The following is a 21,782-nucleotide window of genomic DNA, read 5'->3' on the forward strand; positions in this document are numbered from 1 at the left end:
GTTTAATATTCTACACGAAATTGGCTCTTCTCTCTTTTAAGCCATGGTAACAGCTTACAGACTAGAATACTATGTTCAATATACAATAATACGCACTAAAATTTATTGAAATAGTGCAGCTTTTTCTTTGAACATTTGCCTCCGCATTGCCTTCTCCTCGGCTTCCCTTCGCTTCTCTTCTTGTTCTTGGATGATTTCGTCGTGGAACTTATTTGCTTTGGAGAGTTCTTCAATTTTTGCTTCGAAGAAATTTTTCGCTCCATTTACGCCCACTTCGTCCACGTTTATCTCTGTTAGTCGCGCAAGTGCCTCAAGACCTGAATGTGTCTCAAGTTCACCAGCTCGTGCTTTCCTGCAAACACAATTATTATACATGTTTATGTCACACTTAATCGCACTTAATTTGTTGAATTTTGTTGAAACCTATTCAATGAACAACTCCCGAAATACTACATATTTGCTACAATACGAATTATAATGATTATTCCATCTTTTGTTATTGTAATATACCTATATAATTAACAAATAAAAATGTGATAAAAATTTAAAATAATTATAGAACCATATTTGTCTATGTTAAACGTATATATACCTACGGTATAGCGTAAAACAACTAAGCTTAGTGGACAATAAGCTCATAGACACAAAAAGTAGCTTATGTAAATATTATATGGATTAATAAACTATGATAATATGAATTAAAATTATTAACAAATAATGACGAGTATTGTTTTACCTAATGAAAAATATTTCCTTAGCGTGTATTAATGTACGTATACCTACTTAATTTTTTACCTGTGTACTCGAAAGTATCTGTTTGTTTGTATTACTTTAAAAAACTAAATTAATAGAAATGTGTAATACCTGTATATAAGTAAAAATTCTCTAAAACTGATTTTGTTATCTCTATCTTCGTCTACTTCTGCAATCATAGCTTTGAGCCCAAGATGCGTCTGCGGTGCACCAAGTCGTTCCATCATGCGTTTTACTTCTGTCAAGTCCAAGAAACCATCACGGCCCTCGTCGAATCTGTAAATAAGATTGATAAAATTAAACATTGTACGATCAGTAATATTAGAGACAATAACGCTTAGATAGTATAATCCTAATGCTAATACAAGACGTACAACGATCTTATAGTACTATCTTTAATATTATAAATGCGAAAGTTTGTGTATAGACGAATGTTTGTTCTCTTTCACGCAAAAACTACTAAACGGATTTTGATGATCAGAATAACATATACCTAGGCTATAAATTTCATGCAGGTGAAACCGCGAGCACAGCTGGTAAATATATATATAATCGAAATTAGACACCGATTTATTTTATAAATAAAAGTATAGAAGAGTAATTACGAAAACAATGGACAATCGTTCTCCGTATATATAGGTGTAGCTATTTAATAGTAATGATATGCCGTTGCAATTCGTAATAATGGAAAGAAGGACCGTTACGCATTACGACTGTTCCTTTGTAGTTTTGTACAGTGAATGTTAATTTTCAATATGTCACACTTTCACCAAATTAGTATTTGTACTGTTATTGTTTATTAATACTCTCATAAATTATAGTAACATAGCATTACCATACATACCTACATATTTATACAAGAAGGTTAATTCTTATACGCACTTACATATATACTAACAATTCGGTTGGTAAAAAAACCTATAAAATATATATCCACACAAGTGAAAACCTAGATGGGGTCAGAATAGTTAAACGTCGATGTGCTGAATACACTTTATATTTCTACAATTCTAGAACTACATATATGCCACATTAAGTGAGTGCCACTGACGTCATAAAAAGCATGCTCCTGATAATCTTTTAGAGCAATAACATAGTTAAAGCCATTTTAAGTCGTACCACCAAATTGTAATATTTTCTATTAACGTACCCTGGAAGTCAATTTAGGTGGTTGCGAAAATAGAAGGGGGTCTTGATTTACAACGTACAAATAGCGAAATGTAGCTTCATATTAGTATAAGTAATATAGTTGAGTAAATACGTAGGTAATATAATGTTTCTTTAAATCCTAAGTACCGTAACGTACTAACAATAACATGCCTACCTGCCTCAAACTAGAGCGCGTGGAAGCTCATTTAAAATGCGACATGCGTACATGTCTATATATCTATTTAGTCTCTTATTTCGACATACTATATGTGTGACTAAGTATTAGTGGTAAAATTTTAAATATTTCATTTTGAACTCATTTCAAAAGAGTTCTGAATGACGTCATCAAAAAGATACAATACCCAGTAGGTATTTCAACGTGATAGGTATCTTCACAATGCTAAACGTACTTTTATGAAATAAGTATATGAGGTTTCTTTGAGGTAGACAATTTCTTTTATTGATACTGGAAATACAAAATCGCAAAATATGGATAATATAATCAGAAGCTCTATATATATTTCAATCTGACAACTTTCCTGTTCCCTCATAAAATTCATATAAATTATTGGTAATAAAATTCTATGTCTACATCAATTAAAACAATAAATACACCTGCTTAAAATGTTCGAGAAAGGAGAATCGGGAGTTGCGCCTAAGGTCCTTAGGTGAATTTTATAATTTTGATGACAATACAAATAATTTAACGCAAAATGCAACATTAAAAACAAATACGAAAACTATATTTGAATAACATTTACTACTAGATAATTAAAATAAGAAAATTCATATTGACGGGAATTAAATTGTCACTTGTGGATGTCAACCTGACATAGTTATTGCTATCAATGGGCTTCCATGATCCCCATTTCTAACAATCCCTTTTCACCTTAATACGCAGCAGGGCGCGTTAGCAAAAAGCAATTCACCGAATGTGACTTGATTATGAATGCCTTTGCCTCTAGTGAGAGTCGACAGGGTTAGGCAAGCAAGACAAACCTAGCAAACAATGAAAGTAAACCTGTACAATATACAGAAACCAGCTTTCACATAAGACCATACCTGCGTTTAAAAAAAACAATTAGATTGTTAAATTGAGGCAAAATAGCGTAAGTAAACATGTATGGTGGAAGGAATTGTTACTAATGGCTTTATTACTATTGAGCGTTAGATCGACCTCCAGGAAACAATTCTGAAATGACTCCAAAATATTTGTATAAATCGTATATTTGGTCTTCGTAAATACCACATATTTCAATATCGCAAACATCTCTGAAGTGACTTCCCATTCGTCTTCGTAGGAACTGGTATCTATATATTTACTATCCCTTTTTACACTAGGTATTATTTTCCACCCTTATACCGCTAAATACTTGCAAGAGAACTATCAGTTCCAAATTGAAACTCCGGTATATTTAATATAATTAAAAACGTATTTTAATTATGATGAATATTAACATCCTATTAAATATACAGAATATTGTAATATGATTAGAGTAATGCCATAATCGTGGTATAACATTTCAAATTCCTCTATGTTTACCTATTGCTGATATAAAACTTGCTCACACGACCCAGATTAACTCAGTCACTTTTCATCCAACTGTTATATCATATGACCTGAGTGATTTGATATGATCATCTAAGTGAACGGATTAACCACAGAACACGTAATATTATTAGAAATTTTAAGATACATTTCTATCTCCAGCAACAAATTTAAAAGTACTAAATAAATTAAACGCTATGACTAAATATAGTTTGAAACTGGTATGAACTAATATAAACAAAAAGAGATAATTAACTGGCATATATAAAACTTATTAAAATAGATACTTATACTTGATATATAATATTGTTCGTTTCAAATAACATAAATATACCTTCACGCTTATACTGTTATCCCAGAGCAGGTAAACAGAGGCACTGGACCACGTTGTAAACACAGTATTCAAATGCCCCCATTTTGCTCGGTTTATTTTAAACAAAGCTGGCATGGTCCGACCGATGCACCGCCTCTCCAAATAATTTGATTTGTTATTGGTGTTTTCATCAAAGCAAAGTCATTCAGAAATATAAATTTTGATACAGTTTTTTATACCTACTGAACAAATTCAAAGTCATAGCCTTTGTGTCTAAGCCATGGTAGTACACAACGGCACCCTCAATAGTTAGGTGTAGTGTAAAAATGAGAAAGGGCATGTCACGTGGTTCGATTAGATACGTGGAATGAAAGATGTAATCGGATATACAATACGGAAGTGGCTCTACGTATATATTACCTACCATGGAAAGTTGATAACTAAACTTGTTGCAGGTAAGAAAACAATTTGCTTGTATCATATTTTAATAGTTACCTAATTCATTTTGAATATGTATGTACCTACTTCAGTAAATAATATTTAATAATAGCTGCACTCGTGACTTCGTCCGCGTGGAATATAACTTTATTTTTCTAAAATCGGTCACTAAAAGTCCCGTCAAAATCGGTCCAGCCATTTCAGAGATTAGCCGGAACAGACAGACAGATATACAAAAATGGTAAAACGTTATTTAGTGTATGTATCGTATTTCAAACAGACACTGTTTATTTATATGTATAGAAAGTAATGAAACAACCGTTCTGTTCAAAAATCCACATTAGTATTATAGTTACTTTCAACAACTGACCTACTATGAGTAAAAATTGATTGGTATATTAAAGAATAGAATAAAAAATCCTTTATTCAAATAAACTTCATTTAAGCATTCGGTAACCTGTCTCATCACAAGAAGAACTAGCAAGAAACTTGTGTGTTGCTCTTTCAAATAATCCTTATAAATCCTATACCATATATACATATATTTAGTACTACCACATATATATAGTTTTCTAGTATTAGTAGTAGAAATAAATTTTTTTTAGACTATTACAAATATTTGTGTTATCCACCAATATACAATCATAGGAAAAATTATTGAAATACCTAAAAAATAACTGGACATATTTCTTATGTATTGTATTTATGTTCAAACACAATTGTGATATTGTATTATAAATAAATGACTATAACTAAGATTACTTTTTTATTTAATATATACACAATACACAAAATAAGAAGGCGGTTTCTTCGTGGCCTCTACATGGATTCAGATACCTCTTAGTAGGTAAGTACCTACTTCACAAAATAATAAAATATGAGAAATATGATTATATTTTATACCGTCATATTGATAAAGTTATATAAACGCTATTCTAACACAACTATTCAATATTAGAATATTTAGAACCTACAGCTATTTGACGCACGTAACTATTACAAATTTATTGACCCACAAACTCATTAGGTAGGTATGTACCTACATATAAAAATCAATCGTTGAATTCATTTACGTATATATAAATATTAGAAAGATTATGGGTTACGTAATGGTTATACTTGTGCAATTTATAATTTTACGAGATACTGCATCATTCACTATTAATTATCGATATTAAATAGAATAATGAATAAATTAATATCATTATCTTTACATAAAATAAAATTGTGGCGAGGCCAATACTGTCTACGACTTTTTGTTCAGCTTTCATGTAAAAATGGCTGGCGGAACTAGGATATAATATTCACAGGATAAGATGAGCAATAATTAATTGTGTAAAAATTTAAATGTCCCATCTGGAATTATATTAATTAATACATTGATCAAATAATACATGGCGCCGTATAAATTCTTTATTTATTATTGTCGTTTGATCACCATCAAAAAACAAGATGACACGCAACCGAATTCACAACCTATCTACAAATGTACACGCAACCGAAGTCCCAGTTACCAGTAGCAATAAATAAATTTATGTTATTACTTACTTTTTTAAAACAAGTAATCTTAATGGATATAAACAAAATGAAAGATCTTGAATTTCGGAAATTAAATGCTTTGAATTTCTTCTAATTATTCACTGTTTGTTGTAGTACATTATTTCTTAGAATTGTTTTAAGGTTATTTGTTAGGTTTTATAAATTTATTTATTACAGTATATCAACGCTCTTTAGAGCCATAATTACATTGCATGCCTAGAATAAGGCAGTTTCTTGGTCTCTAATAAACGCTAACAAGCATTACGGCAGAGAACAAGCAATTAGATTCTAAATTATAGATGTACTATTATTAACCATTTAATTTCTAAGTTAATTAGGCAGTTATCTCTATATATACGCATTATGAAAGGTTACTTGAAAAATGTAATAGGTATATGTGAAAAAGACAATTCGACAAAATACAAAGTAGGTAAATCTATACAAATACGATAGCAGATATATTTGTTACCTTTTCATAAATAAAGGACTGAATAGATCTGAATGAAATATGACTTGAACATATGTTGTAACATAAGGACGAATTAGGCAGTAGCCACTTATTATTGTAAAATTCATATATATCCACTCAGATTTTGGATCCAAGTCAGAATAATATCACACATAGGAAAATATTACAAAACAAAACCGAAGCGGGTATTGTGGTGACTTCAATTAGCATTAGTAAATGTTGTAAATTGTAAAGTATTTGTGCATCACGCATATATTTCTACCTCAAGTAATAACTGATTCATTGTTTACGGTAAAACCAGTAATACATTGTATAATTCCTATTGATATATATGTATAAACTACAACCATAATATGACTTCATACTAATAATATATTCACAATAGTATAATGTTTTTTTAGTCAAAATAAAACGTAGGTATGTACTCTTATAATTAGTAGGTACAATTCGAAGATACTGGAGCAAATCTCTGTTTAGAGACAAGTATACATTTGTTTGTTTTAGTTGGGTATATATTTTCTTTTTAATATTGTTTTCTGTGTGCAATTACACTAGTTCAGAATTGAAAACAAATTTCAGCAAGTAGTTTCTTTTTTTAAGTTAATTGAAAAACAATATTAGGTATTCTCTGATGGGAATTGAAACTGTAATTCAAAATAGATAAATTATGTAGCTCCTACTCTAATCACGTTTCCTGCCAATCTCTTGGGTATTCTCAAATATTATTTCTTAGTATCTACTAGTTATTACTTCCTTCCTTCCTTTACTTTGTGTAAGTTCCTCATGTGATGGAGGCGGATGGTTAACATTTCAAGGAAACATGTGTTAAGTTGTAAATTTATAGGCTGTATTGTTTCGCGATTAAAAACTGAACGGCAGTGGGTTGTTACGATAAACAGAAACCTGATATTTAGATTAGATGTATCTGACGGCAATGGCCATATGAATTTCGGTAAAAAAGCAAGATGAGAACAGATATAGGTAGGATATCCGTCCTCGAGACATAAGTTATCTTCAATTATGATTTGTTCAATCATAAAAAGGTAATATACACACAGCCAGACACACTTTCGCATTTAGGTATATAATAATAATCTTTATTTGTCTCAAACAAAAACTAATATAGGTAATTGTTGCCCATACAATAATAAAATTTAAAACTAATGAAGGAGACAAAACGGTCTATAACTCAGTGGGGGCAGTGAGTCCACCCTCTGTGCAGATTTGCAGTTTAAATGGCAGTATGTACCTATCTTCGTACACTGTTGAAAGTACAATAGGTACTTATCTACCTTATATCAATGATATTTATAACAATTGAAGATCAACTCAAGATATACTAGTACAAATATTAGATAACTACAAATTGATTTCCTTGTTTATGAAAATTAGGATAACCGCGTTAAATTGTACACTATGAATCATATAGAAATTGAGAAAAGTGCAAGCACCATCTTTTTACTAAGTATAATTATTAATGACATAAATGTGTGAGGTGGACAAATACCGAAGGTTCTGAACAATACACGTAAACCAGTTTTTATTTTTTTAAATACTAGCTATCTGTTACCGATGCTGTAATCACACACCTTCTACTACGAGGACAGACATAATGACTTATGTCTGTCCTCGTAGTAGAAGGTGTATATGTATTATATATATAAACCTTCCTCTTGAATCAGTATATCTATAGCTAAAAGTGCATTTACATCTATTGCGTAGTTTAAAAGATCCAAGGGAACAAACAGTAGAAGCGACTTCATTTTATACTATGTAAAGAAGCATGAAATTAGAAAGGATTATCTATAATATACATATAATACATAGATGCAATAAACAGTAACGATGATTCAGATTTCTATGATTCAGATCAAAGCGTGTTATAAAAAAGGACTACCTACCAAATATGTACAAAAGTATTTAACATTGTTAATAATTTCTCAAAAACTGGTTCGTACATTGTTCTAAATACTCTTCCTGTTAGGTATTTTGCTTTGTTTCTTATGTCTAAACTTATTGCTTGCCTGATCTAGAAACGCAATCAAAACCTGTAAGATAACAATTTTTAAGATTGTTGTATATTCGGATCGGAAACCTAAATTCAATTAATATTAAAGAATAGGTATTTTACGTAGAGTGCGAGTTAATTATGTTATATTTGGGCGAGCCATATCAATTCCTTGTGGATTCGTACAACCACGCATGTCTCAATGGAGAATATTAAACACGAATAATGCAAAACATAATTTCGGACGAATTCCACAAGAGGTTTATTTCCAGTTAAAAATTAGTAACAATAAGTACTAACGTAATTGTTAATTCAAAATTATATGCATATACAATCTCACGTAGAAAAAATATATTTAAAAAAAAAGCAGATAAAGACCAATATCTTATCTGCGCCTTGACTTCAATGAAAGCAGATGTAAAGATTTTTATAATAATATTTTGATGTACTGGTTGAGTCACAGTATTAAAATATTCAGTTGCGTGTATATTTTCAACATGTACACACTTTTTTATAAGTAAGTAGAGTCCACAAGTACTGAGTTTATATTGTTTAAAGTAGCTTAAATGAGAACAGAAGTCAGGGTGTTTACAATAATATTTTGATGTACGGGTTGAGTCAGAGTTTTACAATATCCACTTGCATTTATGAGTCAATGGTGTGTGGAGTGTACGGTCGGCAAATTGTTTTCACTTTTCAGTACTAACAATGTACTATCATTGTTTCCGTTCGTCTATTTTCCGCTTAGTTCTAATGTTTATGTGGTTAATAGAAAAAAGACAGAAGGAAAAAAAATATTTTTCATACATTCATATATGTAGTTATATATGTGAATGTATAATTAATATTCAATAGTCATGTGAACCAAATACACCGAGTTTATATTATTTAATCTTAAAGTGGTTGTAACCCTACTTGGGATATTTATATATGAGGTATGTATGAATGAGGGTGAACGTATAATAACATTTAGCAGTCTGGAAGTTTACGCTTCCGTTCGTACGTTTTTAAATACATCCTGATTATAGAAAGAATTACCTTTGTCCGTATTTCGTCAGTAGCACAGTATCGCGTTATTACTATTAGGAAATCATCGTTATTATGTATTTAATTATTTCTTTAAGTGCTCTACTCTACTTACTTAAGTATGAATTACATCTATCTAATATTAATTTATCTGTAGAATTATTGTCTGAAAAATAAAACATAGTAATATAAAATACAATACTATCTACTACTTTCACACGTGATCTATACGTATACATATAGGTATACCCAAAAATATTTTTTTTATATATTTTATTTTAGTGTGATGCTACAATATTTAATAATACTTTTTTTATCAGAAAGGTTGTTGGTTATACAACTATCAACTATTTAGTATAAATAATAATAGAATCTAATACACTAATAACAAACTAAAATAAATATGAGTATTTTAAATAATTTCGTTACGATTGTATGCTAAAATTTCCATGATTTATACCTAGTATAAATTCCTGCTGCATGATTTTGAATATTTGTGAATAATTTTTGTGTATTTATCATCAAAACTCAATTTAACATCAAAACTCATGACGATACTAAATTTTGAGGTAATGAAGATATTGCACCTAGTCATTTATATGGAGGATTTAAAACAGATTACAGGCAGGTATAAATAAAACTTATAATATGTGGTTTATTTATGTGAACTGCGGTAAAGTTGCCTCATAAGTGCATTGGACGTGTTCCAAGTATTACACCTATTTCTGCCGCTGAGCAGTTTTTTTTTTTTGTAAACTGTGTTCCGGTTTGAAGAAGTGTCAGTTTGAGTAGTAAAATCACAGAATACGCAGTCACGTTAGTCCTCAGGAATAGCAAAGTATAAGTTGTAATACGATCTACATGAACTACTGAATATATTTTTTTTATTTTCCTATACTAATTTTATTTTAGTATGATACACATTATTTCTATTGATATCTAAGATAAAGGCATCACGAGTGAATCATTTCATGTCGTATATCATTTGCCCTTTCCGGATGAATAGCATACCTACACCATTACAAACTGTTTTCCAATAAATTGTCTCTTAAATAACTTGTAATAGGTGTACAATTATTTATTGCACTGTACTTTCATATTTTAAGGTATCATAACATTATTATCCTAGTAAAAATATTCTTCTCGCCTACTTGTTGTTATTATATATTTTACTAGAATTTAATCTAAGTAATTGAAATTTTATAAACCTAACAACACAATTCCTTCATTGTTTAACGTATCTATTCATAGTTTAATAAGAATAGATAAACCAGTTAGCCATGCACAGATGCATTACGTTGAGCATTGATTTTATCGTTTCCAACTTCAGTCTGCAGTGTACTACTGCATATACTCCGCAGTGTTATCTAGTAATACTTACATACCTACTTATGTGTAAATAACTATAACATATAATTAAATAAGAATGCTGTCCCAATACTCCATAAATTTAGAAAATTATTTATCAAAACAAATAAAGTATGTTTTTTTAATCTCGAAGATACGGGAAATGGATTATAATTACAGATTGCATCGGTACATTAGCATCATAATTCTTATACACTATACATTAGATTGATACTATCTTTATTACAAATAAAAATAAATCAACAGTTTTAAAGAAAGGACGATTTCCTAAAAACAAACATGTTTTAAATTCTCTCACAAGGGTTCAAATGTATGTACTCGCAGGACTACGTCGAATTTGTCTCGCATTTGATGCGGACTTCCTTTCATAAGGACCTTTGCCCGATTAATGTTTTGTAGGAAGGAAGTTATCACATGTTCATTGTCATATCAGCAGGATGCTGAGTAATATACTATTTGGGTTTATTGCTGTTTTATATAAATTTCAATATTTATTTTATCAGCAATTATTACAAATGCTGTTGTTACTTTATTATTGTCAGACATATGTATATTTACTGTTTATACATTTATTTATTTGTCTGGAAAAATAAATCTCAATAATATTATATTTTTTATCAATATGTTTGATTGAACTTTTGTTTTTGTATTCAATGTTAACAATTTATTATGTTGTTTGTCTTATTTAGTTTTTTAATGTTATTTACCGACTACTTTATACGAATGTCATTAGGTACGTGATTACGTATTTACTCAGCCACGCTTAAAGAACAGATATGAATGTTTAAATAACAGTATTTGAATTGCTCAGACAAAATTAGATAAAGATAATACAAAAATAAAAACTCAAATATAGTTATCATCCATACACCTAAATATTTATGGAGAAGACCAGTCGCAAACTTCACAGTGTAGGATTATCACATAAAGATAAATGATTACCATTATCGGTGTTGTACATTTATAAAACCGGACTCCTTAGCGTTTGATATTTAAACAGACAATTAATATCGAAACAAAAAAACAAATTAATTAGACAGCATTACAGGCGCTTTGTTTATTTTACGTATCTATATAGGTATTTTACTTAGATAAACTGTTCTAGTTCAAAATAATTTTTCAATTCGAATTTTTAGATTATTTTTTAAATTACACTTCTGTTACTTCTATGATATGATCGTAATGCTATGTAAAAATTTTTATTATACAGTTAATAGCTACAATTATTTTATATTACTTGAATTAAAATAAATAAAATATTACTATCTCGTTCAGTAGGTACGTCCAGTCAATTCATAGCCAATGTCACTAAAAGGTTCATATTATGTTGTTTGCCCACATACGCCTACCACTAACTGAATACAAATTAACACCTGGTTGGTAAATTGGTCACAAGGGTTAACTATGACTCACTATTGAATTGACACATAAACTCATAAAACTACATATATACCTACTTGTTTATAGTATGGATGATTCATATTGTAGTAAGTATTAATGTATGAGAAATTAATTGAGTTCTAAGTTATCTATGATTAATTTCCGTTTTATTAGTTCCTATTAACGTCATTTCATGACTCCATGGTTCTTTTATATATATATGGTACTGAGTTCAAATGATAGTAGTATGGTATCAGTTTTCTATGAAAACTGCGTAATTTTTTTGATTATATTCTAATAAAAGGACTTGAGAAAGTATACTTGCTTACGCATGATAAAATAGACGATGTAATTAAATGAGAATCATAGGTTCCATAGATAACTAAATGTACCCATACAATGTAATTATAATAATAAAGATAATATAAATATTATATAGAGATAACAAATAATAAATATTGAGACAACAGCTCTACATATTACTTTTCTGTTGTATAACTTACTGGTATCAATTGTAGGAATTATACGGCGTTTGCAAGAAAAAATTAATGTCCTCAACAAACATATTCCATTGTTCAGTCGATATATTAGTAATTTATTCATTCAGTCAGCACCCAAACAATGCTATTATTTACATTGATTGTAGAAAATAAGATACGTATACCACTACTAATAAGATCATTAGAATGAGAACAATAATAACACAAAATATAAACGTGTATATAAATTACATTATTTGGCTCTTTGTTGTATATGTTGTTGTCAATCTAATCTTATGTTAACGAAGTGTTACAGACAAAATGTCGAGAAATAACAACTAAATTCATGAGTTTTCGTTTACATTAAATGATCTACATTGCTTCATGAAGTACCACTAAAAGATATACATATAGTAAAAGGAGAATTCTTTCTTATTTATGATTAAGTATTTCATGTGTTGATAGCATCAGAATATTTTAAATACATATTTTAGTCTAATAAGGTAGTTATTAGAATTTATAGATCAGAGATCGTTGAACGGAATAACGAATATCAATTAGAAAATGTTCAAACTATACAAGTATCGTGTGAATTATAAATTAACGTCATATTATGTAAATGAAAGTAGCGTTCAAGTAAATTATTCTCGTAACTTCGTAAGCATATCGTGTCTCCTATTCATTTTTGTCTCCCACGACGATCCGCAGCGATTCAGCGATGTCATTTCACCTAATAAATTCTGTTTAGTTATGTTATAACTAAATATTACGTTACATTGCGTTTAAGCTGTGGAGTGAATTCACTAATTTGTTAAACTTTCACTAATGTACTGGGTACAACTACCCGCGTTTAACGAATTATGCTAATCATAAATTGTTTGTGGCATACAGCATAATATTATAAATATACATTAATTAAAATATTTGTTAACACATTTATTATTTATTCACATTTAAATGTTTTCCTTCTATTTAAAATACGTAGGTTTTTAATTAACATATACACCATACAGCTAAATATTTCCATCTTCAATTTTCTTGAATAATGTATAACTGTCCCAAATCACATTCAATAAATTAACTTGTAAATTGTTTTATTCGTAAAACTGCGAAATGAAGACTTCTTTTTACTTTGTATAAACTATGAAAACCAATAGGTTACTGTAGGTCCCAAAAACACAAGAATTAAGTATTAAAATCCTAGATATAAACATTTTGGGTTCAACTTGAGATATAACAAGAGTTATGAACCAGAACTTAATTTTAAAATAGTTATATATACCTAAAAAAAAACATAATCGTAAGTAGCTAGTCCTGTGCAAACTAATACAACGGCTATGTTAATTCTGTTATAACTTACATGTTATTAAATTAATGGACAACTAAAATGACAATTATTAATATTATTATTTAAACACCCCTAAAAAACGTTACTCGTTAATAATATAAATAAATTGAAGTATTAAAACTTTGCGAAGGTAGTGACGTAGTACCTAGTAGGTACCTGCATGATACAATTCACTTACTTGTTAAAGGTCACCTCGTATTGTTTTATTTCCTTTCTGGAGAACTCATGAAACTCTGTGTAGACATTAACGAATTTATATTGCGGTTTAATCTCCAGCCCTTCTTCGAGTTTCTCATTGATTTCTTGCCTCCTTGATAGGATACCGCTAAGTTCATCTGTAGCCGCCATCGTGAAGATTTGCGCGGGAATTTAATATATTTCTTCGAATGAAATCCGTGACCGATAGTGCGAGAGGCAGTCCGCGCTACGACCTTTGCGATACTGGTAGTCTGGCCGGTCCGCAGCCACTCAGTGCCTTCGCACTCCGCGCGCGCTCCCTCGCGGCCGCGCTGTAATCATGTCGCGGGGGACGCCGCCGCGCCGCGAATGAATCGACGTAAATAATACATACTTACATACTATGCACGTAATCTTACCGCAATGTCACGGAGAAGTCCGTTCACCCAACATAAAGAAGGAAAGAATTTTGTTTCAGAGGAATGTATTATGGATATAGGCATTGTACCAGTAACTGTAAATATATACTTCGTTAGTTTTATAAAATGTATATTTCTTTATTTCTTCCAAAAAGTATACAACCCCAAAAATCTACATGTATCATTAAAATATATAAATCATATTAGAATCTCTAGCTGAGAATGCTAGAAATTAATCAGTAAAGAAAAAAACAAATCTTGTGGCAACAACTCAACAAGATACTATTTCATATTAAGCGCTAATGGATATATGTAGTTCCAAACTTATCTTAGTTTGCAACGCAAATATACCTACTAATAACACAAAGCTACTATATAAAATGGGTGAAAATCAATGAGCGCAATATTTACCTAATTTCAGTATTTTTAAGATTTTTTTTATAATTAGGTATAGGTACTTACTTATTCACAATGTTTTGAATTTGTTTAAATTGCACATGCTCTCATAAAGGGTAGTGTAGTAGTACTCCAACCACACTCAATCCTTCATTATCATTATCATCATTACCATCATCATTATTATTATTATTACACAGTATAAAACAAAAGTCGCCGTCGCTGTCTACCCTACATATGCTTAAATCTTTAAAACAACGGATTTTGAAGCGGTTTTTTTTAATAAATAGAGTTATTCAAGAGGAAGGTTTATATATATATTTATATATAATATAATATATGTACACCCGTGCGAAGCCGAGGCGAGTAGCTAGTAATGTTATAAATGTAATTGATGAATTAAAGTAGGGATGCTGTTACGCTTTCACGCAAAAACTAATAAACCGACCATCATGAAATTTTGTACACATATTTTTGGAGGTATTTGAATAAACATAGGATACTTTTTATTAAAAAAAAACAAATACCACCACTACGTACCACCGAAATTGTAGAATTTCGTGCAATCAAAATAATTTGGGAAGTGTTCGTTGTGCCGAAAATTCTTGGCGTACATCATATTACACACAACTATTGATTGCGATCTCTAGTGTCTGGTTAATGCCTATAGTTCAGAAACAATTCCTGTATGAGCTGTTAATATAGAATTGTACAAATATATACAGGCTGTCCCGACGATAAATCGGAATGCAGTTGAATCAGTAGATAGTACAAGTCATCACAGCTATCATAAAAATAAATCTTGACCCGGGCCACAGGGTCAATATTTATTTTATTTAGAATTTACACATTTATTTTTGCCGACGACAATTTTAGACGTTCAGTTAAACTATGTAATATTATTTGATGATAATAATAATATTAATCTAAGGATATAATATTAACCTACGATATCATACATTCTGCTAAACCATAAAAACTAACAGGTTTGTTGATACACCAAAGTTTGAAAACACACAAATTGAGTTTTAGTTATCAGTGTAAAATATTCATTAAAAAATACATAATGATGTCTCCATGAAGTGAATAACTTATACTTCAAATAAATTGATGTTCAGTAGAATTTTTACTGGAGTCGAGTTGTCGTAAAAACATATGAATGTGGTAATCACCCACACACGAATACATATATACTCGCAGTATTAGCATTGTGTTGCGCAAATCAACAGACCAAATTTAAACGCGAACGATTCAGATGAATTAGAAAGAATGTCAAGTGGTGTTCTTGAATACTTAATGCATGAAACTCAAATGTTACTGAATTGTAAAAGACTACGTATATCATAGAATTCTGTAGATACTACCGAAAACTAAATATATCTTCCTGCGACACAATTTAAATTACATCCTGATTATATCTTTTTAGAAGTTATGTTACCTGAGACACATTCAAAAATAGATTTAAACTAGAAAAACTCTATTGTATAAAAGAACCATTTACAGTATTTAACATGTCGAGTCAGTGACGACAACTTTAGCAGGCCATAGTTCATGAGATTCAATTTGCTAAATATATTGAAGAGATTGAATATGTTAAAAATATGTACTTTTTACAAGGCGCAGTCAGTAACGACAACTTTAGCACTTCCTACTTCATCTAGAATATGTTAAAAATATGTATATATCTACTATACTAACAAGGCGCAATATATTTATTAAATTAATATATACCTTAATCTACAATTTATAGGCTTCCAAGACAGAAAAATATTCTGCATATTAAATTTGTATGACTGTTTTCTATAGGCTAATCTAATAGATTAAACCGTATTATTATAATAATACGTTTATGTAAATAAGTATATACAATTTTGAACGCAACTATACCCAGCATAGAAATTATATGCATTAGATATGTAATATATTTTTTCTATATATTTCGTTTAAGGACAAATTGAACTGCAATGCGCCTGTTCATTTTATTGCCAAGTAGTAGAGACCTTTCGTGAGAGAAGCACTTCGCGTATGGAGTACAGTCAAAGGAGCATGGTTTTTATAGCCCTTTAGGATGACTCTTCTGCTTGCGTTAATAATATAAACTGGCTACCAACGAAGCATTCTTTGCACCAAATGCATTCTTTTGGATGATGCCAGAGTTGATCTGGAATTAAATTATTTTTTCTTTTACGGTACTGCACCTCTACCAACGCTATACTGCATGGGCAACTCATGTCATCGGCACTGGGGCCACGTTGAGAAAAAAGTAGACTCAGAATGAAGTGATCAGACAGACCTGAGGTTAGTTAGCCTATTCTGCCTTTTTAAATCGAACCCCAGGCTACAAAACTATCCAGCAAATGTTTTATTGTTAGAGAATCCTTGTTATGTGTTATTTTAAGATAACATACTAAAAACACCGGCTATCATATGTACTACATTCATAATTTCTGTGACAATTGGAGTAAATACTTATGCAAGTAAATATCAGCTCTCGAGTAAAACATAATGTTTCAGCATAATTTCAAATAATTGTGAAACTAAAACCAGTTACGAGACAAAATATTTTCCCATGAATTTGTATAATCGTTTTTAATTAGGTATACACAGCACACTAAGTATATATTTAGATGGATGTATTCATTTATGGTCACATAACAAATTATTTTAAACTACTCGTTTTGTTCAGCAGTACAGACGCTCCATTTGAAAATAAAATGACAGATCCTCTCCTCTTGGATGGAATTCATCAAAGGTATTTTTTTTCTTACAATTTTTTTTACAGTTTATATTATGTTCTTCCGTCTGTCTATTTAATTTTATTTATTTTGTGGAATTAAAGACATAGTTTTAAATTATATTAATCGTTCTGTTTGTATTTTGTTGCCATTATGTATCATTATTTTATTATCTGCAGTACCTATGACTGACTGGTAGAAAATGCGGCCAAATGTATAGTACACTAGCTGACCCGCGCAACTTCGTCTGCGTTTCATTTCCCCACCTTTTGCAATATTTTTCAATGCAGCTCAGCTCCTATTGGTCTTAACGTAATGTTATATAGCTTAAAGCCTTCCTCAACAAATGGACTATCGAACACAAAAAAATTCAATTCAAACCAGTAGTTCCTGAGATTAGCGTGTTCAAACAAACAAACATACATTGAGTTTTATAATATTATATTAGTACAGATATGACGTGATATATACAGATGACGCTTACAACTTACCATCCGTTTATTTACCATATATTTAGCTATCCGCCCGCGGCTTCGCCCGCGTGGACATAGAATATGTAGGTTATCGGTCGTTTAAAGATCCGTGTTCAGTAGTGGGACATTATATATCTTAAACCTTCATCTTGAGTCACTCTATCTATTTTGTCTTTTAAACAAAAACGCATCTAAATCCGCTTTTTAAGATCAAAACATACATAGGTCTATTACATAGAAGATATTTTAACCGGAAATTGAAGCCATTTAAATGGTATTTGCAGATCAGTTGGGGTCATATATATTCTTGGTAAATGAGCTAGTTGCCCGGCTGCCGTTTTACTTTATGGGTTTACATTTCACAAAATCATGATTGACTCATGCTTTTGAGAAATTCAGATTTTTGACGTCAAATCGTATGGTAGCAGTCCAAAAGGTTTTAGTAAAAATTCCTTTGGATAATGAACTGCGTTTTCGATATTAGTCACGTTGTAATTTTTTATTTGTCCGGGGACTTTTTGAATAACAGATTATTTTGTAGATCATATTTCGAATCATATTTCGTAGATTTCGCCCTAGATCACATACACTCATAAAATCCAATACGCCAATAAAAGCCTTTTTCTAGCATCTATCAAAATTTCTAAATTTTGGATGATTTGACCTAGGATCCAGAAAGATATCTCAATTTCTGTTTAAATTAAGAGTGGGAAAAATTCCTTCCCCAAGTTTGAGCAGTTGTTGTGGGAAATCACTGTCTGTGATTCCATGATGAGCTCTCGAGACTCATATTCTTAAACTTTCAATTAAAGTTCATAAGGGAGACGATGTTAATGACAGGGAGAGTCTGTCACAAATCTCCAATAAATACAAAAGTAATCCCGCCCATGAGAGCAGTGCCGTTTCTAAGATATTTTAAGGTTATATCCAAAGCCTCTTTGGCTCATGGTGCATTTATCCCACGTAATCAATGAGGCATCTTATAATAATTTATCAAGAGAGTCTATTTTCTGGATATAACATGAAGATTGTTGCTCAAATTTACGGATAGCGGAAGCTTAAAAATAGAATGAGCAGTTTTCCATCCTTTAAGAGAACTGCAGCAATTCCTGACGATGCAACTGCTATCGCTACCACCCCGATTGTATTATCTTAATAAGTATCCCCTTACTTGTGTACCCGTACCCCAGTGACGCCCCTACATCGCATTTGGTTTATAGCTAACAGAGGAGTAGATTTTTTCTAATACTTGCATTGTTAACTACGTGATATCTTTCGAATGGAATGTCCGAATGGAAAAATTCAAAAAGTTATATACAGGTATTGAAGCAGTCGTTAATATGAGGTAATTTATGATTAATACCAAGATAGAAAATAAAGATAATTTCCAGCGGAGGCGTTTCAATTAAATTTATAAACAAAAAAATACTTATGTCAGTATACATACGTCAGTAAAAGTGATAGATAGACACATGCCGTCGCGACACTTTTTATGGATAATGATATGCTCTACAAAAAAAAAATTAGGGATCCTTACCAAATCTCCAATAATGTAACCCAAGGTGTAAAAAAAATACAAAATGATGTACTACAAGTACATCATTTTCTTCTATCATCAATAGTTTTCGCAGCGCATGCGGTGTTAGGTATTTTTTGTGCAATTTTATTACACCTTGGGTTACATTATTGGAGATTTCGTAAGGATCCCTAATTTTTTTGGAAATATAATATAGCCTATGACATTCACGGATAGTGTAGCTTCCTAATAGTGAAAGAATTTTTCAAATCGGTCCAGTAGTTTCGGAGCCTATTCAATACAAACAAACAAACAAACTTTTCCTCTTTATAATATTAGTATGATTTGGCCGCATTTTCTACTTTTTTTACTTTTGTATTATATTAAAGTTAAACAAATTAATTTATCTATTCCGGTTTGTTTGGAGATATTACATTTTTTATGTTCCTAAAATATATCATCCGTAAAAACATATGATGTATATTTCACAATATTATTTGATTCTTATATGACCTTATGTATAAAGTCATATAATACTGCTATATTCTTATGTAATATATACGTATGTCAGTAAGCTAATTTGATGATGATGACAGAAAATTATGAATTTTGACAACTTTTTGAAAAACTGTTCACTTCGATAACCTAATTAAGATGTAAAATATGTTTGTTTGAAATATTTTTTTATTATACAGCAATTTGTGGTATATACATACATACATATTATATAAAGCTTTAGACTTAAAGAGGAATCTCTTTCAATCGTTAACCGTTGAGTTATGGATGTTTAAAGTTGTGGAGCGGTTTTATTTAAAATACTGAACTGTCTTATTTTTTTTTATATTGAAAAAAATAAATAAAGATAATTCAAACCTATACCTATTGACGTAATTATAAGCACTGTGTATTGTGTATCTATAAGATCACCCATAGTTAATTTAAAAGCCGGTTAAATTTTACATAAATAGGTAGATATACTTTTCTATTATTAATATTTATTTCATGACACATCCATATCAAACACTGAGCTATATATACATTAAATATTTAGCTGTATACGTGAGTAAGATATCACATGTGAGCTGTAAAAGATGACAACAAATAATAATAATTATGATAAGCTGTTCTGATTTTCACACAACCCCATTTAATCTACACATATAAATAAAATTGTCTGTTTGTAATATTGATATAACCGTTTTTTACTACATGCATATGCATATAAATAAGGTACTAAAATATCATTTTTTACAATTTTTGTCTGTCTGTTTGTTCCGGCTAATCTCTAAAATGGCTGGACCGATTTTGACGGGACTTTTTTTTAGCAGGTAGCTGATGTAAAAAGTAGCAACTTAGGCTACTTTTATTTTAGAAAAATAAAGTTAAATTCCGCGCCGACGAAGTCGCGGGAATAACAAGTCCTAAAATAAGCAGAGTTTGTATTGCGGCACTCACTTGTGGTAACTAGGTACTTACTAAATATTAAAATATATCATTTTTGCAAATATACACAGAAAATAACCACAGTAATAGTATTAATCATACCTACTCATCATGTTTGTACTGTCCAAATATCGAACCTGCGACTATTGGAAGTAAGGTGGTGCCGGTGTGGTAATCACCACCAAGGTTATATAGTACAAATAAAAAATCCAACCCTTTTTGTCAATATGACGAAAATAGAAATTCAATGCCTACAATATAATAATATTATTGTTGTAGGTAATTTTAGTCACTTTAATAATGACCTACGTTCACAATAAAATAAACTACACATATACCTACGATCTAGTATCTATGTATTTGTATAGCCAACCTATGTTATAATGGTTATATGGTACATAAACACAATGAAAACATAGGTAGTTATACTTTCATTTATTTTTAATGTCTATGCTTCAAGATAATACAACAATATCGGATCAATGTCGTATTTGTTTTTAGGTAATTTTAACGGCAATTTGATTTTATTTGTATTAATTGCTATGCTTTATTTTATTAATAACCAAATTAATTTTCTTTTATTATTCATAGCATATTCGTTTTATAATATAATTAGATACAGACAACGGTAGAACAAAATAAGTAACAAATACACGCATTATATCTAATTAAATTAATAATTCCTTTAACACACCTACTACCTATATTTTTGTGGATTGCGTAGACAATAACATAATACAATACGACTATGTGTATGCAATTTGTGTGAATTTTAATTTCGTAATTGACACATGTAGTCCTCTG

At 30.3% G+C, this 21,782-nt stretch overlaps 1 protein-coding gene across 1 annotated transcript; it reads right to left on the reverse strand.

Moving 5' to 3' along the window:
- Window positions 1–14: 14 nt before the first annotated feature.
- Window positions 15–14,343, reverse strand: LOC131847159 (EF-hand domain-containing protein D2 homolog). The gene is made up of 3 exons (XM_059196635.1): window positions 13,998–14,343; window positions 865–1,029; window positions 15–352 (listed from the first exon to the last, which is right to left on the reverse strand). Exons 1-3 carry the CDS (start codon window positions 14,165–14,167, stop codon window positions 103–105), a joined length of 585 nt encoding a protein of 194 aa, XP_059052618.1. The 5' UTR covers window positions 14,168–14,343; the 3' UTR covers window positions 15–102.
- Between the last annotated feature and the right edge of the window lie 7,439 nt (window positions 14,344–21,782).

This window comes from Achroia grisella, unplaced genomic scaffold (assembly GCF_030625045.1).
Source record: "Achroia grisella isolate CSIRO2021 unplaced genomic scaffold, CSIRO_AGI_Agris_v1 utg516, whole genome shotgun sequence".
In the NCBI taxonomy this organism is placed as follows: domain Eukaryota; kingdom Metazoa; phylum Arthropoda; class Insecta; order Lepidoptera; family Pyralidae; genus Achroia; species Achroia grisella.